This window comes from Apus apus, chromosome 2, assembly GCF_020740795.1.
Source record: "Apus apus isolate bApuApu2 chromosome 2, bApuApu2.pri.cur, whole genome shotgun sequence".
Classification (NCBI taxonomy): domain Eukaryota; kingdom Metazoa; phylum Chordata; class Aves; order Apodiformes; family Apodidae; genus Apus; species Apus apus.
The window spans coordinates 63,951,762-63,971,939 of record NC_067283.1 but is presented as its reverse complement, the minus strand read 5'-3'; the positions used below and the strand labels follow the sequence as shown (position 1 = coordinate 63,971,939).

At 43.2% G+C, this 20,178-nt stretch overlaps 1 protein-coding gene across 9 annotated transcripts in view; it reads right to left on the bottom strand.

Moving 5' to 3' along the window:
• KIF13A (kinesin family member 13A) overlaps positions 1–6,210 on the bottom strand; it is a 118,220-nt gene extending 112,010 nt beyond the window's left edge. For all 9 annotated transcript variants that reach the window (XM_051611875.1, XM_051611878.1, XM_051611876.1 and 6 more), the window contains exons 1-2: positions 5,768–6,210; positions 5,342–5,432 (exon numbers count right to left, since the gene is read on the bottom strand). In XM_051611875.1, coding sequence (XP_051467835.1) covers positions 5,342–5,432; positions 5,768–5,822 — 146 coding nt within the window. In that variant the 5' untranslated portion in view covers positions 5,823–6,210. The remainder of the gene's footprint in view (positions 1–5,341; positions 5,433–5,767) is intronic.
• Positions 6,211–20,178: the final 13,968 nt, after the last annotated feature.

Sequence of the window (20,178 nt, the reverse complement as noted above, 5' to 3'; positions counted from 1 at the left end):
TCCGAGGAAAAATCAAGAGCCATGCCACAAACTTGTAATTCAAAATTCAGTCTCATTTTGTTTCAAATTACACGGAATTCAAGAACAGCAGTTTCAAGGAACTACATCTAGCGTCCCATCTGAGGCATGAATGAAGCAATGCAAAAATAGCTCCGAAATGGCATTTTCCAACCACACATTTCATAACTCAAATACACCTCTTCTGCAACAGTTCAAAGCTAACAGTTCACATCCTGAACATCCATGTCTAACAGAAAAGTTAAGAGAAGAGGTCAAAGTCAAATTAGTTTTACAATTTCCTGCAGACAAACGCTGCTGCCTGCTGTTATTTTATGATCTACTTCAAACAGGTGACAATTTGAAGTACACACATCAACAACATGATTTTGTTGATCATTCCTTAAGACATGGAAATAATTAGCAGTTGTCCAACTTCAGCTTCCACAAGTTTCAATTTGGAAAGGTGAGAATTACCAGAAACATCCTCTCCTTACAACTTCTCTCATCTATAATGCTATTCAAAGCAACAAATTTTAAAAATATAGTCTCACCACCACCACAAGAAGGACTAGGTACTAAAGACCATCCAAAAGTCATGTTTTCTCTAAGGCAGGGGAAGCAACAGCTGTTTTCCAGAAACATGAGTTTTAGGACCAGCCGCCTAGGGACAAAACCTGTGCTACACACACTCATCTTTGAAACTATTGTGACCTACAAAAACTAGGCAGACACACACACACACCTGTTCCATTTATTTTATTAGAGATCTTAAACCTACTCAGAAAAGCCCCTAAATATTCTGAAATCTTTAGTAATTTAGAGCTATAAGAGGAGTTTTACCTAGGTAGAAATGACCTTTGGTGCTACTTACCTGTTATCAAAATGAGGATGGAAGAAGACAGAGCAAGCAAGCAATAAAATGTCTTTTAAAAAAATAATAATAAAAAATTAAGCCAAGCGAGAATATTTTTGGAGAAAAGTGGTAATTTTCAGTTCAGCTCCACACACTGATGTTTTCTCTCTTTTTTGTCCTTAAATTTTTAACAAGTCAAAGTATGCACAAGGCTACTGTGCTCTAATGGAATAAATTACCCAAGAGATGATTTTTTTGTTGCAATCAAAAGTACAGTTGAAATAGTATTTCAGTTGTACTGTCTCCATAGTTCTTTGTTTATTTCTGTCAAGACAAATACTTTGCCTACTAAAGGAAAAATCATGTCATGAAAAACTGTTGTCAGGGAACTAAACTTATTTTCAGATCCTATGCATTAAAAAGCATAGCTGAAAGGAAAGGTTGGAGGAAAGAATTTAACAAATCAAAAGCAGAGGAGGAACCCAGCAAAACCCAATTTGTCCTGCTAAAAAAATACATCCCTAAAGTCAAATCTTTCATAAACCTAGAGAGGTGTCAGATTTCCATCATAAAAAAATTACTCAAACATTTTGAAAGACTGTAACTCCACCCTCTAAATATCTCATAGCTACACTTCAATAGTGTTCCTTATTGCCAACAAATACAAACATTTGTAGCAAGACAGCAAGATGTACACAACTGGCCCTGAAACATAATACCCATTTCTAAAAGACCGTGAGTGAGAACAATTTTTTCAGGAAGAGTGTACTTAAGAGGCAAGGAAATACAGATTCCCAGGTGAAGAGAGGGAAAAAAACCAGTCAGAAGGTTCCCAGAAAGACAAGATATTCTTCTGGGGAAGAAAGGGAAATCTGTGTTGATTCTGGGGAGGAAACATAGGAGAGACAGGAGAGGTAACTAAAACAACACAAAAGCACACTTAGGCAGATACAATGGAAACTACTGCTGGTAATAATAGCAAAACAAGGGTTAAAGGTATGAAGTCCAACAACCAACTTACAAAAACTTTGCCAGCTCCAGAGTTTATACATGATACCAACTAATGAAAACCGTTCCTTTCTGAACTCTGTACCCTATTATTTAAGTCAATGAAGATTTTCCTGTGCCTTTCAGACTCAGCCTGTTCAGTTTTACTAAGTTCTGGTTTTCCTCTTTTGTTAGTTTAGAATGCTAACAGTTGTGTGTCTGCTGGGATCGGCAGGCTTGCTGCTTATAAAAAGACAGAACACTTGTATTTAATAGCAATTACTATTTCGTAGCTGTGTTTTTTAAGGCGTGTATGTTGTGTGTTCTAGTATTTAGAAGAATGAGTCAGAACCCTATTCTAATTTATGGTTTTAACTTATTCCTTTACTTCTAATACAACAGAGAAAGCTGGACAACTGACAGCACTACCAGAGATTTTAGGCCTTTTTTACCACTTCTAAAGCTAGAATTACATGCTTATCTAAAATGCTTCAGAAATATCCTTATTAAAACCAAGAGACTGATTAATAGCATGCATCTGAACTTGAACATAATTCAAAAACAGATATGCAAAGCTTATATATTCTTATATAAAGCTTAGATATTCTTCCAAGAGCAAATTTTATAATCATTAAAGAGTTATCTAATTTTACATGAGAAAATTCTGTCAATACCTTTAAAATTACAACCAAGAGAACAGAGCAAACAAAAAAAGCATGGTCCTGAATTCACCCACACCCTATAGTCTCTTGGCCTCAGTTCAAGTAAGAAAAGCAAGCCCTAGAAACCAGATTTGCTTCAGAAGGCTACTTATTCCAAAGTGCAGTACAAACTTGTACTTCCATTCATCTAGAAAAGGGAAATTTCCATATAAAAAGATAAAACGTAAAAGGGGAAAGGTAAGACTAAACAGAATATTAAATTAATGCAATAAAGTACAGAAAGACCAATTAATCACCCTAACAAGTGAAATCATTTTTGCAATGACATGGTTGCTCTGAAAGAAAAATCCATTTGAGCTATATAAAAACAAGCTACACAAAGAAAACCAAAAATCCATTTGACATCTCTAACCATGCCAAGGCATCAATCCAAGTACAAGTAGCAACTACTCAGCAATTCAGAGCCAGTTTATACAGACATTTTATGGTGGGTACACATAGAAGAATAAAACTCACTCTTCGTCATGAGAAATTAAACTATTTATATTGTGTAAAATGTGGGAATCAGCAGTTTAACACTGAAGAAAATGTAAGGATCTTCACAAGGCACTGGAAATTCTACTAGAATCACAGAATCCTAGGGGCTGGAAGGGACCTCGAAAGATCATCTAGTCCAACTCCCCTGCTAGAGCAGGATCACCCAGAGCACATCACACAGGAACGTGTCCAGGCAGGTTGTGAATGTCTCCACAGAAGGAGACTCCACAACCTCTCTGGGCAGCCTGTCCCAGGGCTCTGTCACCCTCACAGTAAAGAAGTTTTTTCTGATGTTTATATGGAACTTCCTAAGTTCCAGTTTGCACCCGTTGTCCCTTGTCCTATCACTAGACATCACTGTAAAAAGCCTGGCTAAACATCTCAACAGGTTACATACAGCATCTGCCATTTAGAAGGTACTCCATGTTTGCATCTGTGTATGTTACTTCTGATCAGTATTTCTTACTGATATTTCCAATCCACTCACATGAAGCAACTACTTCAAATGCATAAATCACACTTGTAACAGCTAATAAATGCCACCCTCGAACTGCGCTGCAGCAGGACAGCCATCTCCTGCCAACACAGCTGGTGATGGTGAGGAGGCACAAAGCATCACAGCTCTTGGCACAGAAGCCAACACACCAATGCCAAAGAAGGACGAGAATTTATATACATTACAGGTATTAAAAGCCAGATAAACACAAGCCATGGAAGCTTTCAACACTGCACAGTCTCACTGAATTACCTGTAGGCCACTGTGCACAACAAGCAAAATTCACGTTACAAGCTCTTCATTAAGCCATCTGACCCTAAGGTTCTTTACTCTACTGAAAGAATGATTTTAAAATCTTAATTCTGTTACCGTTTTGTAAACTCTTTTTGTATCTGTCAAATACACTCACTTTAAAGTGTTAACATTATTCTTATTATGCCAGTGTTGTGATGGTCATATATACGCTTCAATAAACAGAAGAAAAAGAACCCCATACTTTCTAACATAGAACAGTCTCAAGAAAAACAAGGTTTCCATTTTACAGATGGAATGCTAAGACCCACAGAGGTAGCGTGATACATAAAATATCACATAAAGACCTGTGAAAGGGTCAGGAAGCAAGTTCAGATCTCTCAATACCCAGCTCAGCATCATTAGCCACAACAACAGTTCTGAAGACAATCCAAGTTGGATTTAAGTTAAACCAGTGTGATTACATCTATATTCCTGTATGTGGCTTAACATAAGAAGTACTTTCACATCTTGGACATGTAAAAATAGAAAAAGGTCTCAAACCTTTTCTGCTGGAGAACTGTGAAAGCATGAAACACTGCCTTGGAAGAAACTCATACTCTCACATTACAGTTTTTTCATAACAACTATGAACTCAATCAAAAATATTCTTAAAGTCTAGAGTAGCAGGAACGTGTTCAGATTAAAATCTCTATAAGCATGCAAATTATTTCACGCTCCTTGTCATTAAATACATTTAACAGATCAACTTTCAGTTGAGCAGTCAACAGGTAACTGAAGAGATCACCATGCAACATAACTATTCCCCTTGCACCTCCCTGCCTTTCCCCACACTCCCTCAAAGGAAAGAAATCTTTTCCTGTTCTGATCTATTTTTACAGTCTAGTGCATTGGTATTTTGGATTATTTCCAAGGGTATTCTTTACTGGGGCATCACAACTAAATGCCAGATTTCAAAATTATTTTAGCATATTCTCACAGGCTGCTTCACAGTAGCCTGAATTAATAAAGGATCTTAGCAATTACAGCCTTTTCAAATGCAAAAGCGTTAAAAGCTAGTAAAGAAGCTTTAAAAAAAAAAAAATACCATCTGTAGCATAAAATTCAGATCCTGCTTCTTGTTCCCTCAAAGGTTACATCGAGTTAGTATCGGCCCGTACTCGAGGGAAATTTCTGAAAGCAGCACGCCCAGTCAGTTTGAGTCCTTTCCTAGCCAGTAGCTTATTCCTCGAGCAGTTAACCGAGAACCAGCTTTTAAACCTGCGAGGCCAACAGGCATCTCCCGTCTCCACATCCCCATCTGGATACCTCCGACTCCACTCCGGCAGCCAGGAGAGGAAGGTCTGGTCTGGTCCTTCCCTCCCAGGGATGCCAGCCCCAGCAAGGCAGCAATCCCTGGCTGGCGCTCGCCCTCGCCCGGTCCCCCCCCCGGCTACCCCGAAACGCACCGACAACGTCCGGACACCCCTACTAAGCAAGGCAGGCGAAGCGTCGGCAAGGCTGAGGCAGGGGAGCCGAGGCGCAGCTGGGGACGCGGCCGCCCAGGCTTGTTACCTTTCTCCCTGCTTGGTGTTGGCGGGCGGAGGGTGAAGCACGGTCTGGTTCCCTTCCATCTCCACGATGCACTTGGTATTCAGGTCCAGCTCTGCAGGGCGACACGGCGGGGGGCTGTACCCAGGGGGACAGAGCACATCCCCCCCCCCCCCCCCCCATCCCTGCCCCCCTTCTCCCCGCACGCCGGGGCACTTCGACCCCCGCCGGCTCCCCCTCGGATCTGGGAGGGAGGGAGGGAGGGAGGGGGTGTCTGTGAGAGGGTTTACGCTCCCGCCAGCCCCGGGGAGAAGCCGGAGACGCTGGGGGGGGGGGGGACTCGGCGGCCGCCCCAGGCGCGCCCCGGTCGCCGCCCCCTCCCCGCAGCCTCCCGCCCCCGCAGCCTCCGCGCCCCCAGACCCCGCCACCCTCTTCCCCGGCGCCAGTTACCTCTCCTGTTCATCGGCCGGACCCTGACGGCAACTTTCACCTTCGTGTCCGACATCTTCCCCCCACCCCCCCGTCCCGGGAGCGGCCCCGCTCAGCAGCAGCAGCAGCAGCAGCAGCAGCAGCAGCAGCAGCAGCAGCAGCGGCGACTCGCGGCCTGGCAGCGCCGCGCACAGCGACACGGCGGAGCTACGTCCATGCCGGGCCGGGGCGAGGGGCCGGGCAGCCGGGGAAGGCGAGAGACGGACAGGGAGGGAGAGGAGGAGGAGGAGGAGGAGGAGGAGGAGGAGGAGGAGGAGGAGGAGGAGGAGGAGGAGCCCGGCGCCGGGGAGGGCGGCGTTGGCGGCCTCCTCAGCAGTCACCTCCCTGCTCAGCCGCGGTCCGCACCGGCTCTGCCGCCGGCTGCCGACGGGCTGGTTTGCATAACCCCTGCTGCTGCTGCTGCCGCCGCCGCCGCCGCCGCCGCCTCCCCGCCGAGCCCAGCCGCCATCTTCCGCCTCCTCCCGCCGCCGGGAGCGCGGCGCCCAGCCCAGCGGCCGGGGGGGCGGGGCGGGGAGAGGCGGCGGCTCCGGAGCGGGACGGAAACACCCGAGCGCCTTCGGCCCGGGGGGGGGGTGGGGAGTCCGGGGGGAGGGGGGGGAGCTCCCCCCCCCCCCCGCCTAGCTACACGCGTCCTCCCAGCGCGCATGCGCAAGGGGGCTGCGCCTTGCAGCGGGCAGAAAAGGGCGGGAAGGGGGCGCCGGGCGGTGCTCCTGCGCATGCGCCGGGGGACTCGGGTTCGTTTTGGGTTTTTTTTTTTTTATTTTTTGGCACCAAAAAAAAAAAAAAAAGATGCGCAGTGCCTGGTTAAGAGAATCACGGCCTGCCTGGTGCGGTCCTGGTGCTGGCACGGGTGACCTGGCTGACACGTGCGTGTCGTGGAGGCCTGGAAGCGGAGCTGCGCCTCAGGGGGATGCAGCAACCAGCCCTGCCCCGGCCCGTGCTTTTCCTCCTTGGAAAAGGGCCGCCTGCGAGGCACCGGGGTGGCTTGTGTGGTGCGGCTTTTCCGCCGCTGATGAGCGGCTGGCCCACGTGCTGCAGGACGGAGTTGTGCCCGTCTGCGAGGGGGGAGCGCATCCCGAGCAGCCCTGCGTTGCCCCAGCAACCGCGGCCTTCAAGGGGGGCTGAGCTTCCAGGGGGTAAGCCAAGAAAGATTTAAATTGCCGTAGGCTTGTGACCCTCAGGATAGCCTTTTTGAAGTGCCCTGGTAAGACCGTGTTTTCTCCCCAGAAGGGTTTCCTGAGCTTCAGTAAAATATCTTCTAAAGAATCAATCCTTACCATCAGTGCAGGAAATGGGCAGGAATCCCAGGTGCAAAATAGCTATGTCTGTAACATTTTCTTTATGGAGAAGGCAGGCTCAAACCCAAATGGGATTATTCCGTCTACTCGGGGGCTAAACTACTGTAGGGAGAATGGACTAAACAACAGATGATTAATAGGTAGCTGCTCTAAGAAAGAACAGACCTTTCAAACAGGTGAAAACAAAGGATGATGCTGAGAAGATCGACCTCCCCTGGCTGCCAGCACGCCAACCAGAAGAGCCCTGCAAAGGGACAGAGGAATGTCCCTAGAGGAGGCCTGGCTGTCCCAAACAGCCACATCTTGCAGGAATGCTGAAAGGAAATGAGAAGAGAAGCGTTGCCAAATAGAGCCGGCCATCTGGAGAATGTCAGCAGCAGAAGCTGGTGCATGTGGATTTCTTGCCTGCAAAAGTAGGGATAAGGAATCAAGTTAATCGTGGAAGGCATTGTAAGGATGTGGCTCAATGAGTAAAGAGAAAGGAACAGTGCTGAAATGGGACATCCTACTTAATACTGTTGACTGGAAGAACCCAGATCAAAATAAGTGCTGGCTCAAGATAAGGCATGAAGTCTGAAATGACTGTGCAGACAGGGAGTTGTTCAGTGAAACTTGGACACTATTGTGCAAGACAAGACAGCCAACAGATGGAAGGGAAAATATTCCCTTCTGTCTTGATTTTCCACCTCTTAGTGGAAAAACTACATCACTGTAAGATTAAATAAAAACAGTGATGTTAGCTGAAGAGAAACTAACTGGAGTCTTTATGAGATTGACTGTGATTTTGGCTGTGGGAAGAGTCTTGGGAAGAAATTTTCACTGATGTCTGGAACAGGCTTGTAAATTATTTGCAGGTACAGAAAGGCAGCCATGCAAAAGCATTTGAAAAGGGAGATGCGACCTAGTTTCTTCTAACACAGACTGTTGCAGTTCTCTTCTTGTGAAAACCTGATGGTTTTTTCTAGTGTTAGGTAACTGGGAAAAGGATTTTTGTTCTTTCATTCACATCAATGTGCCCTGAAAAACAAACTGCCAACAATGAAGTGCTGGTTCCACCAAGTTTTTCTGTCCTCTTGAGGAAGGGCTTTTGGCAACATCTGTACCATAACCTGACAACATCTATTAGGCAGCATGTAGCAGAATATATGTCTGGTTTTCCCCAAACAGGGATTACAGCAGAATAGGAAGAGAACTGCATTACAGGGGCCCCATGAGATCGTTATGTAACCCAAAGAGCAATCTGTGACCGATTGCGGGAAGTGAGTGCAATTCAGGCCAATGAGATCTTTCTCTTCTGGCACTGTGTTTCCCCATCAAACACAGCTACCATATGGAAGCCTTTACATCTCTGTCTTTGCTACCAGTAGCAACTGTAGATGAATGTCTCTCACCTGTCAGCATTTGTTAGCTTGATCAGTTTACATGCCCCGTGGGAACTGGCAAGGGATACTGATAGGTCATTCATCCATCAGAATTAGCTGACAGCTACCCCAGACATGCTGATGGATGGATAGGTGGGAGATACCAGATGAGAAATGACAGCTTACTGCTTCAGCAATGTGAAAAGATGAGAGCTGGAGAAAGTGGAGGCTGATGGTGGGTGAGAGAAACAGGGATAGGAATACAGAGACAAAACTGTCTGAAGCCATCTACCTGTGATTTCCTTTTCGTGTCCCTGCTTGCTACCACCCTCCATTCTGTTCTGGTTCTGCACCACTGCAGTCAAGAGGAATTTTGCAGCTTCACTAGGGCCAGGATGGAATCTTTGTTTCTCTCTTGCATTTCATCTTTTTCATTTTTGTTTCTTCCCTTTTAGCATTTCCATACATCAATCCACAGTTCAGCAAAGAGTGTGAAGAAAAATATCACTCCTTGCATTTTTCTGGTTGGAAGCTCCAGCTGCTCCTCATCTTCCCAAGACATAGAGTAGATAATGTGATTTGACATGAAGGCATGGCCATGTTTTCCCATATACTCTGAGCAGGAGGATCCATTGCTCTGCTTCATGATGCGGAAATGGGGGAGTGATGCTATGCACCCAGAGTTGATGCCTGAAGCCCCGCCAGTAGGGCAGAGTGTTCCATTGACCTCCTTTCTCTGTTGAAGGGCATGAAGAAATGTCACAGTGCCTGACAAGAACATCCTGTCGGCAGCATCCCCAGCACATATCTTGCTGTGCCTGGCTGGTGCACACTGTCACTGGCACTTCCAACTTCATCTCATGTCACAGGAGCCAGAGAAGAGGAGGGCAGTGAGAGCATGGGAAGCAAAGTAGTGTTATTCTTTCGGTGTTGGAAGTGTGGAAAGAATGACAAAGTGTTTGATTTTACAGCACCTAAAGTCCAAAAGATGCTTACAATTAATGTTTTTGCTACCAAGTTTAATCCAAGGCACAGATTTTATAAGATTGACCAGAAGTAAAGTTTTCTTTGGGCTTCCAAATTTTTACTAAGCATGTTTTTTAAATTAACAGAGAAAACAAAACTTTATTTTCAGCCCAAACACATTATATCATCATCCAGCCTGAGAGAAAGAGGTAAAATGAACAAATAATGTATAATGAAACAGATGTCTTTAAAGTTAATAATCTAATATATTACACTTACATTAGGAAAAAATATACAAAAAAACAGTAGCTCTAACAAAATAGTTGACAAAACTTCCAGGATATTGGTGAAAAAGAATTACAATAATTTGTTGGCTTTTTTTACATAGCATTTAGTATATAGGAAGGAGGCCTGGACATTGCAGAAGGGAGAAATATTTCATATTGAAGGGCTGGGATAAAATATTACTCTATGTTTGTGCCAGTACAGAAATTAGTGTCCCATTATGCACACCAGCTTCTGTTTTTCAATGAATAAAATGGGAAGCAAGTGCCTGTCCTGCTTTGCAAGTAACCCCACTGCACAGGTACATTGAATTTACAACAGAGCACGCAAGAACAGGATTTTACCCAGTGCCCTCAGCCAGGTTTTTAGGCTGCTTTTCCATTTCCTTTTTGCTCCAAATTCTAGCTGGATGTTAGTCAGGCTGGATGTTTGCCACCTCTATCTTATCAGAGATCTGTTTTGACTATCTCTAAAGCTGTGCCGGAGGCATGAAAATCGTCCTCTAATGTCCAGCATATTTATGGCAACACTCTGGGGCTGTGGTGACAGATGCTCTTCTGACAGCCAGAAAGAAACAAAATAATTGTAATTGCTAAAGTTGGGAACAAATGCAGCATATATATGCACCTAAACATGATCCTGCCTGAGAGATGCTCTCCAAGCTGCCTGAGGTGGCTGACGGCCGTGCACTTAGATTCCTGCCTTGTGTGTTGCTTCTGACAGGCACCACAGTTTCAACCTGCCTCAGCTCCCAACAGAACTGGCTTACAGGCTCTTTCCACAGTGAAAAGACTAAAGCTGTTCTTACAGGCTAATTTACATATGTTTTGAATGACCCATTTGCCTGTACCTGGATGGTGTCCTAACCTCTGCTTCCACACCCAGCCTGGGTACCTGGGAGTAGATCCACTCTGGGATCAGAGGTGATCAGTCACAGCTCACATCCTGAGGCAGGCACAGTCACCTCTCCACTGACCTGAAAAGTTCCTTGCTGTGTGGGGAAAAAAAATGCAATGGGATCTCACAGCTCAAATCCAATGTTTTCTCTCTGCCTCTGATACAATATTGCAATAGTCTTTTAGAAACTTCGGCCCGGTATTCCGCAGAGTGGTTGAGACTAACCCATCAGTGAAAGGATCAGCTCAATTTTTAGTACATTTAACTACATGACCATTCTGCAGAAGATAATCCCTTCCCTTCACTCACTGAAGAACAGGGGGCAGGGGGCTCTGTTCCCCATCTCCTATCTCTTTGCAGGAAGAAATAGTTTCAAATTACTGTGCAAACTTTAATGGTCATAGCTACCTGCAGAGGAAAAGTCATATTAATAGAAATAAATGAGCTTCGAAGCAGACTAGTGCAGCTATAGGAAGCTGATGGGATGCAAAGAAGGGGGGGAAACTAGAAATAATATGTTTTTAGAGTGCTCAGATACATTTCCCTGCACTCTGGAAGTCTGACTGAAGTTTTTACTGAATCCAAAGTGAACCTTTCTGTCATCTCAGGAGGGATTTGGTTTCTGGCAGGGAATTTAACATCCCTGCAATCCTAATGTCATATACAGGCAATAGTTACTCACGTTCCTTAGCTGTCAGGGAAATTAATTACACATTGATGTGTTTATTTACACTTTGTTGCTATTGATGTTAATTATCTGTATGCCATCCCTTTTTCATGTCAGGAAACACTCCACCCTTGACTTGAATATCTTCCTAAACATTGTGCTGGGAAGAGCAAGGCTGTGGATATTCAGCCTGGCATGACAACCAAGTGATACCATGATGAAATCACATGTTGTTGGGGCTATTATCACTTGACTTAGTTCCAACAGTGAAAGAGGAGGTGCAGATGACATTGTAAAAGGCATCACTGAGACTCCACCTGGAAAACTCAGTACAACGTTTAGGCAAGAGGCATTCAAACTGGAACAGACCCACAAAAGGGTTGCTGGGAGGACTGAGGAGTGATGAGTATTATCAAACAAGAGCAGACTAGAAAAGTTCAGTTTGTTTAGTCTAGCAAAGTGAAGACTGAGAAGGGATATGGCTGTTTATGCTTCCTTTCAAGTCAGTTAAAAGCATGGTGCTACTCAAGTTCAAGGAAAACACTAGCACAAGAATATATGGATGTAAACTGTCTTTAATGCAGCCCTTTTATTCTGGGCTGTGTTAAGAGGAGAGCTACCAGCAGGTTGAGGGGAGTGATCCTTCCCCTCTACTCAGCACTGGTGAGGCCACATATGGAATATTGTGTCCAGTTCTGGGCGTCCCAGTAGAAGAAAGACATGGACATACTGGAGTGAGACCAGTGCAGCACTATCAAGATGATTAAGGGACTGGTGCATCTCTCCTGTGAGGAAAGGCTGAGAGAGCTGGGGCTGTTCAGCTCTGAGAAGAGAAAGCTCAGGGGTCAAGTATTAATACCTACAATGCAGAGAGAGCCAGGCTCTTTTTCAGTGGTACCCAAGGACAGGACCAGGGGCAATGGGCACCAACTGAAAAAAAGGACGTTCTCTGTGAACTTTGGGTAACACTTTTGCACTCTCAGAGTGACCAGACACTTGCACAGGTTGCCCAGAGAGGTGATGGAGCCTCCATCCTTGTGGATGCTCAAAAGCTGTCTAGACAAGGTCCTGCAGAGCTGGCTCTAGGTAGCCCTGCTGGAGCAGGGAGCCGGACCAAGTGACCTCTAGCCCTCCCTGGCAACTTCAACCCTCTGTGATGCTGTGATTCTGTCTTGGAACACACTCAGGCTGGAAATGAATTTACTTCTACCCCCAGAGAAATCAATGGCCTCTTACACAGGAGGCCAGAGGACTAAACCTAGCTAATATTAAGAGTGAGCTTGATTGTACTGGATTCCATGATAGCAGGGTCCCAAAGGAGCTGACATCACCTACCTGTGGTTAATATAAGTTATGAAAAGGGACTGATGTTAAATTAATAGAAATGTATAATTTTTCTAATATATTTTAGTAGAAATGAGATGCTTCTCCTAAGGAGCAACACACTGTCACAGCTAGTTTGTAAAGTTATTTACAATTTAAATTAGTAGGCAGGCCCCAGCAAACTGAAGGAAAGAACAACCCTCCCATTATTCCCCCTGCTCAGAAAGCTCTCACCCCCCTTCATCTTTATGATAAGGAATGTCTGGTATGTGAGCTTCACTCCAGCACATCCCTGCAGTTCTCTTATGACTAGGAATCCTAAATCAAGACTGAGGGCACTTGTGGGGCTCATAAGAGTGTCCGAAGCATCACTAATTATGATGCATTTCGTAAGTGCGGGTGGGTGTCTTACCACACGTGGAAAAAGTGAGCCTGCAGACCCCAAGTCTCTTCAGTTTGCAATCAGATACTACACACAGTCTAACATACAGCGACACTCAGGCTCTGTTTGCATTATTTTTGTTCAGGAGGGCTGAATGGGAAAGCTGTAAATATCAACAGCCTGATTAGGTGGCAGCAACCTCTTGGGACAGAGGTGCAGCATTCCTATTAAACCTTTTGCACTCAGTCACAGTTCCCTTGTTGGTTTACTTTCTGCTTTCAGAGAGAAGCTGAACTTGGCTGGCTACCCTGTGTGAGACTTGGAACTGGGAGGGGGAGGAGGGTGGGGAGGGAGGAGTGCGTCCGCTGAGCTTGCTTACTAAGTAAGCTGAGCTAGTAACCATGCTGGCCAAGCCAAAATTTCTCCTTATGCAATTACTTTTTAGTGATGTTTGCAAGTATGTGCTCTAGCCAAGTATCTTTCTAAAGTGCAGAGGAGAGGCTTTTGCTTGAAATAGATTAGAAAGGAGAACATTAAGCATGGGGAGGTCAGCATGTAAGGAGGCTGAGTGAGGCAAAGCCTTGAGAGAGGCGGTGGAATTGCATTTGTTAAAACATACGGAAGTCAGCTCAGCACAGATCTTGGATCTGTTCTGTTGTTTGTGGAAGTCAACAGGAAGATTCACATTAAGTTCAACAGGTTTCATCAGTTCCTGTGTAAGGTGGAAACAAGTGCTGAAGGTGCTAATTAAGGTGCGTAACAAGACTCCGGATCTTTTATTTGGAAAACACCCTATCAGTTCCCCTCCCAGATCTTCCCAGCCTGAAGAAAACAGGTCAAATACAAGCATCTCAATCGATAATAACAACAAAATTATCAGCAACAGATCATACTCTCTTTTTTAGATTGAAGACTGTAAAATAGTGCAACCACTGGATGTCCTTTGTTGTCACATCTCTTCAAATTTCATCCTCTTTGACTCATGGCAAAAAGATTTACTCTTTGCAGGTGAAAAAAATAGAGGAACAGATGGCATATGCAGGATTCCCAACTTCTTGTAGCTTGTCTACACCAGCAATTGACAGGGAAACTCAAACCAGTTACAGGAGTCATCCATAAAACCCAGTACAGGGGGACCTCTGTTGCTGTTGCTATTGTAGCAGTCGGTTGCTATTGCAGAGAGCACAACAAAAGCCAGTGACTTGTAAGTTAATGATTTCTGATTTTGTTTTTCCCATAGTCACTATTAAAAACAGAGCAGCACACAGGGGAGCCAGGGTAGAAGGGTTTCTACAACTGTTAGTCCACACAGAGTTTAAATTGCACAGACCTCCACCCTTTTCTCTCCTGTAATAAAGCTTGCACACCTGTCTCCCAAACGCATTCCCTGAATGACTTTCCTGCCATTCATATTGTGATCTGAGGTTTTCTCCCTTTAATCTGACAGTAAAGATTAAAGGCTGTTTTAGAAAAGAAACACAGCAAAACCAAAACATGGACAGAACATCTGGGGGAATTAAGCCTTCTTCTGAAATGAAAGTGAACACACACACACTGTGTGACTAAATAACGGCTAATGAGAAATATACTTGTGGAAGACACTTCAAGGGGCTAAACAGCCAACCAACAGGGAGGAAAGGTTGAGGACTGTGCAAAAGGCACAAATTGGAACAACATGGTTGAATTTCAGAAATAAAAAATGTAGGCTTATCGTCAAGAAAAAAGACTTAAGATTCAAGTTCAATGCACATGAGAAGTTGAAAGTTCATTGCCTGATGTTTGAAATTAATTCAGTTGTAATGGCTTTTATTTCTCCAATGAAAGAGATAAAAGAAAGAGATTTTCTTCTGCCTTCAAGGTACACCTTTTCTAAGGGAGTGGTTTTAGTTTTCATCTCAGTACCGCCGACACATTGGAAAGATGAGAAGAATAGAATCAGCTGCATTTAAATGATAACACCATCCAAATACTGAATAGCTTTATGAACATCACAAAATAAATGATAAATAGACACATATCTCTAATTTTGGGCCAGAGGCATTTTCAATTTCACTTTGCCATATTGGGGCAAAAATGGTGCACTTTTCACCTGCTCTTCAAATCGGAAATTAAACAAAAAGTGTCTGACTTAGAAATTCTTTTCTGTGGTCTTCTTGGGACCTAGAACCTACAGTGAGTTTCTACCACAATGAAGACATAGCAGCTTTCCTAAAATGTTGGCTAAGCCAAATAATCCCCTCTTCAGGATCTGCAAGAGCAGTTCAGGTATAAGTTCTCCACTGATGCCAGTCCAGAGTGAGTCTTGCCTCAGACTGCTGGTTACTGAGCAACTCAGTGTCCCAAAAGGGAGGTGATGTACAGATCCACTTAGCCTGATGGACTGTTAGGAACCAGGCAGGGGTTCAGTGTGTTATGAAGGAATAAATAAGACAAGCTAAATAATTGCATTACGTTTTTTTTTTCACAAAAGATTTCTGATGTTGAAAGTCATAATTAGTTATAGTATATTCTAAACATGCACAGGGCTTTCAGCCTGTAAAAAAAAAAAAAAAACAACACAACAAAGCAGCATTCCCAGAAATTGTCATAACAATGTCTGCTGCAAAGACTTCTCCAGGGCAAAATTCTGCACTAGCCTGAATCTCCCTGACTTCAAGCCCAGTCCTGCAGCATTTATTTATGTGGACAATTCCATTTGCAGTGCTCATGGCTGCACAGAAAAACTAGGACAGAGCAAGCCTCAACTCAAACGAGTCACTTTAAGGAGTAATAAGAATAGGAAAAGACTAATACATGTATTTTAAATACTTCTGGCTCCATAATATCATGCTCTGAGTTGGTGCAGAACTCTCTGAAGAACCTACCTAGTTAAGGACAATGACAAATAAGGGAGCCAGGTACATCCTTTTCATATGAAGATTATTATAAATTTTTTTTTTATTTAATCTGTCTGACTCTTTTTGATTGATTTCTTATAAAGCATATATTTAATTACAGTCTGTTTCTTCTCACATTAGGTCCTTAGTCTGTTGATAGTAAAAGACATGGTTGTTCTTTGCTTCTTACTTTCAATACAGGTCAGTAGTTACTAAATACTGGTCAATGCTGGTTAAATTCCATAGTTCACAATATTAAAGAAATTATGCTAGACAAGCATAAATACTTTCATATGGGTTTTACCTTTTATCTATTTACATTTGGGACAAAAGCCAGTAAAATAGTTACCTCCTGTGATTATGTAACTGTGATAGTTCTTTCAAGATCATCTTCTTTGTATTAGTCTTAAAAGCAAGCATTGGTAAAGGACATATTTTTCTTTTTTTACACCTTCACAGCTTTATAAAAATAAATTATTTCATTTTACCAGCTATAATTTTGTCTCTCTAATCCTATATCCTGGTTAAAATTGCCTGCCCTTCATTCACTACAAAGCATATAACTGTATTTCAAGTATTTAGAATGGTTTACAGAATCTTCTGACTAGCAGTATTTTCCTGATTTAAAAAACAATATATTCCATGAAAGCAGAATTTGTTCTCACCTCACCTCACTGCCCATATAGTGCTCTCTTGTGACCAAATAACAAAAATTGCCTGCCTTAAGAGGGATCTTTAGAAAAATGCTACATGTGTATTTTATTCTATTATTCTACTTATTCTGTTATTATTCTATTAGGGAGCATACTTCCCTAAAATGCTTAGTTTGCTCCAAATCTTCATTTCCCACAGAATTTTGCTACAAATACAGAGCTGAAAAGTAACAGATAGCTCTCCTAAGGATTAACATGTGAAAAGTGCCTTATGGTGGCTGGGAAATCTGTTATTCCCCTGCCAGAGGTCAATATTAATCAAGAGGCAACAGCCCTTATCATCTTGAGCATTTTCCAGGCTGAAATGCTTCACCTCTTACGAGTGCATTCCTTTTACTGGGACGATGGGTGTGCTCCATGCTCTAACTTGGTGGAGTTGCCCTTTGCTTAAGCCACAGACACTTTTCATTATTTTTTCCCCTTTTCAGAGTCAGTCAATCTCTTCTCCTTTCTATACTCAAGATGAAATAAGTAACTTTATCACTACAATGGGGCTTTACAGCAGTGCAACTCCTTACAGAGCATTTCAAAACTCTGAAACCATGCCCCTTTGTGGAGCACACTGGAAGTAATTATCTAGGAATACACTCTAGTTTAGAAAAGTATTAATTTCCATGATTTGTAGGAAACACCGAAGGAATTAATAACAAGATCATTGGCAAAATGTCCACTTCTTCCAAAATCAGGAAGACAGCTCCTAAACAAGAGGATAATAGAACACACACTCTCCCTGCTTTACCAAGGCACCAACCTTATAACGGGAATTCTGAGATCTAGTCTCAAGTCTGCCAAAGGTTTTCCTTGATTCTTAAGCCTCCTGTCTGCAGTTGCAGGGCCAGGACATTTATACCATGTTTGTCTCAAGGGGAGGTTGGAGCACCAAGTTAAAAAATATCTGCGTATCTCTTGGAAAGCACAGGAGAGAAAAAGGCAGAAGTGTAATGCATCATCTGCTCACGGGGAACCTCTCCAGCATTAGATAGCTTTCAAGCTCTCCAGGAGAATCCATCAGGTTATGCTATGGAAACACTCCAGAGAGAGCCTGGGTGGTTATGTAACAGTATCAAATACAACCACATTATTATTAGCACACTTAGTTGAGATACAGAAGTTGAAAATGTAAGGTGGAATGGAGGCATGGTCAATGTCCACTTTGATGGAGAAACACAGAACTGGTAAGTATTCCTTCCCTCTGGACTGATGGAGGACCCACAACAGTACATGGCAAAGGGAAAATACTGAGTGGTTCTTTGGTTTAATATATTTCAAGCTTAAAGATTTAAATGTTTTGTACATTTGGACTTTTTATAGGCAGGTACTGATAATAATTCCCCATCACATTCAGAAGCATCAAGAGCTTCTGGGAATAAAGCAGATAGTACATGTTCTCAGCTCATGAGCTCAGCTCTCTGAGCCAGCCTTCCGCCCAGCGACGGCAGAGAGAGGCAGACTGATACCTCACTTCAGGTCTGCTTGGCCTCTTCTTGCTCTTTACAGTCAGTGTCTGCAAATGTGGCATGACAAATTTGAATACTTTCAGCAATTTCAAACTCTACTTTCAGATGGTAAACTCTGCATTGTTTCCAGAGCCTCGTTTGTGCCTTCATGCTGTCTCTGCAGCTCTCACATCAAGTTAAAAAAAGTGGGCAAGGTCCTGAAAAAGCCCCCCAGTTGCTGGGGGCTACACATTCCACTTGAAAGATCCTCCGTTCAGATGGAAGCACTTTTGGACACACTTGGCCAAAACAAGAGAGCCTGCTGCATCAGCTGAGCTGGCAAGTCAAACAGCAACCACCACGGCTGGGGCTGGACACGGCTGATCAGAAAATTGAAAGGCAGACCTGACAAGAATGTTACAAAAGGAAATCTCTTGTGAATCATTTCCCACCAGATTCTAGAGCAGGACAGTGGATTCTATATAGAAGCTTCTGGTGTACTTATGTGGGAAGTGAAAGTAACTAGGGGAGAAAAACCTATTATCAGTAAATTTCAACTGTCTACACAGGCGATAGGCCGCCAGTGCTTGCTGCTTTCTGAATGATCTGTCACTTCCTTTGAGATGTCTGAATGAGGTGTGAGGTTTAGAACTCATCTGCAAAATCTGTATGTTTTTGCTTCAGTTACCCTATACTTCTGTGGGGGTAAGCCACAGCTTACCCATGGGTAACTTGTAAACTACAAGGATGGGCTACTGAGAGGAGCAAGAAAAAAACAGAACACCTTGGTGGACCCTGCTTTAGAAAGCTCTCAGTGGTTTGGGGGCTGGACATTACTTCACTTGAAATCAGTCCATGCTACAGAAAAATGTCATGGTGCTGTTACATCCATGCTTTGTGAAAGTGTAAACAGATGTTCAAAAGGACAATGGCCAAAATTAAGTAAATTTTACCTTTTTTTCCTGTACTTCTTTTCCTTTGATTATATTCTTTATTTAAAATTATTTTGCTTACAAGCAAAACAAAAAAAAAAAGTTACGGGACTCAATTTCAATACACATTTCTGAAACTCCCATGCCTCCTTTCTTCCTAAACACTGTAAACATACCCTGCTATATTTATATGCAATGATAGTAACCTGAGAGTAGTGCTTAAAAATAAGCCTAATAGGAGTTGCAGTGTGTGTGTGCGCACAACATACATACTGATCTATAGCAGGGGCTGAAGACATGACATTAGGGGAATAGTGTCCATTGTATTTGTTTGGTTTTAATAAAAACTGTTAAAGCATGAGGTACAGAGGGTTATACAAAGTTTAGTTTAAGCTCTGTTTTTTTGTTTGGTTGTGTTTTTTGGGTTTGGTGTGGGTTTTTTGTTTGGTTTGGTTTGTTTTTAAATAATGCTAATTATCACTGCAGCAGTTAGACCCAGTCATGTGTTACTTTCTAGATTAAATGGCCACTGCTCTTTTCCAAGGGCAAGCACACATCTAGCTATCCCCATTTTGGGCACGTGCAGTCAAAACCCAAAAGCATCACCTACCTAATGGTATCAGTTCAAGTATCTGCCCCTCACCCTCTGCCATCCCTCTCTCAGAACCAAACTTTTAGTTCTGTTGAAATCTGTGATTAAACTGCAACAAACTTGCAGATGTACAGGAGCAGTAGGCATCCCCTAGGCTTCTGAAAAGCAGACGGCATTAAGGTATCACCCTGAAGGCAACAGATATCTACAGTAGCTATAGGGGAAACGTGCATATATGCATAAAGGAAGAGGCAAGAGTAAGTAAAAATGTAAAAAGCTTCTTAGTTGGTTATCAGCATATTGGTGTATCTCTGTCTCCCATTATCTCTCAAACTCTCTGGTGTGACAGAAGAAAGATTTCAGGTTTACTGCTGCATTTTCCCTTACATACTGAAGGACTCAGAATTTTAAATTACTGGTTTTATACTGGTTTTATGGTCCTTTATGGCTTCTCAATTGAGGCACCTGCATCAAATGAATTAAGACAATGTAATGGCTTCTTTGACACGACCTTGTACAATCCTAAGCACCAGGGTTTATAGCAAAAGGAAAACAGCTGCATCATTCATAGGAAAAAGTCTAAATTTGCTTGCAGTAGGTAAAACAGAGATTTCTGGTGATGGCATAGAGCAAACTGGACAGAA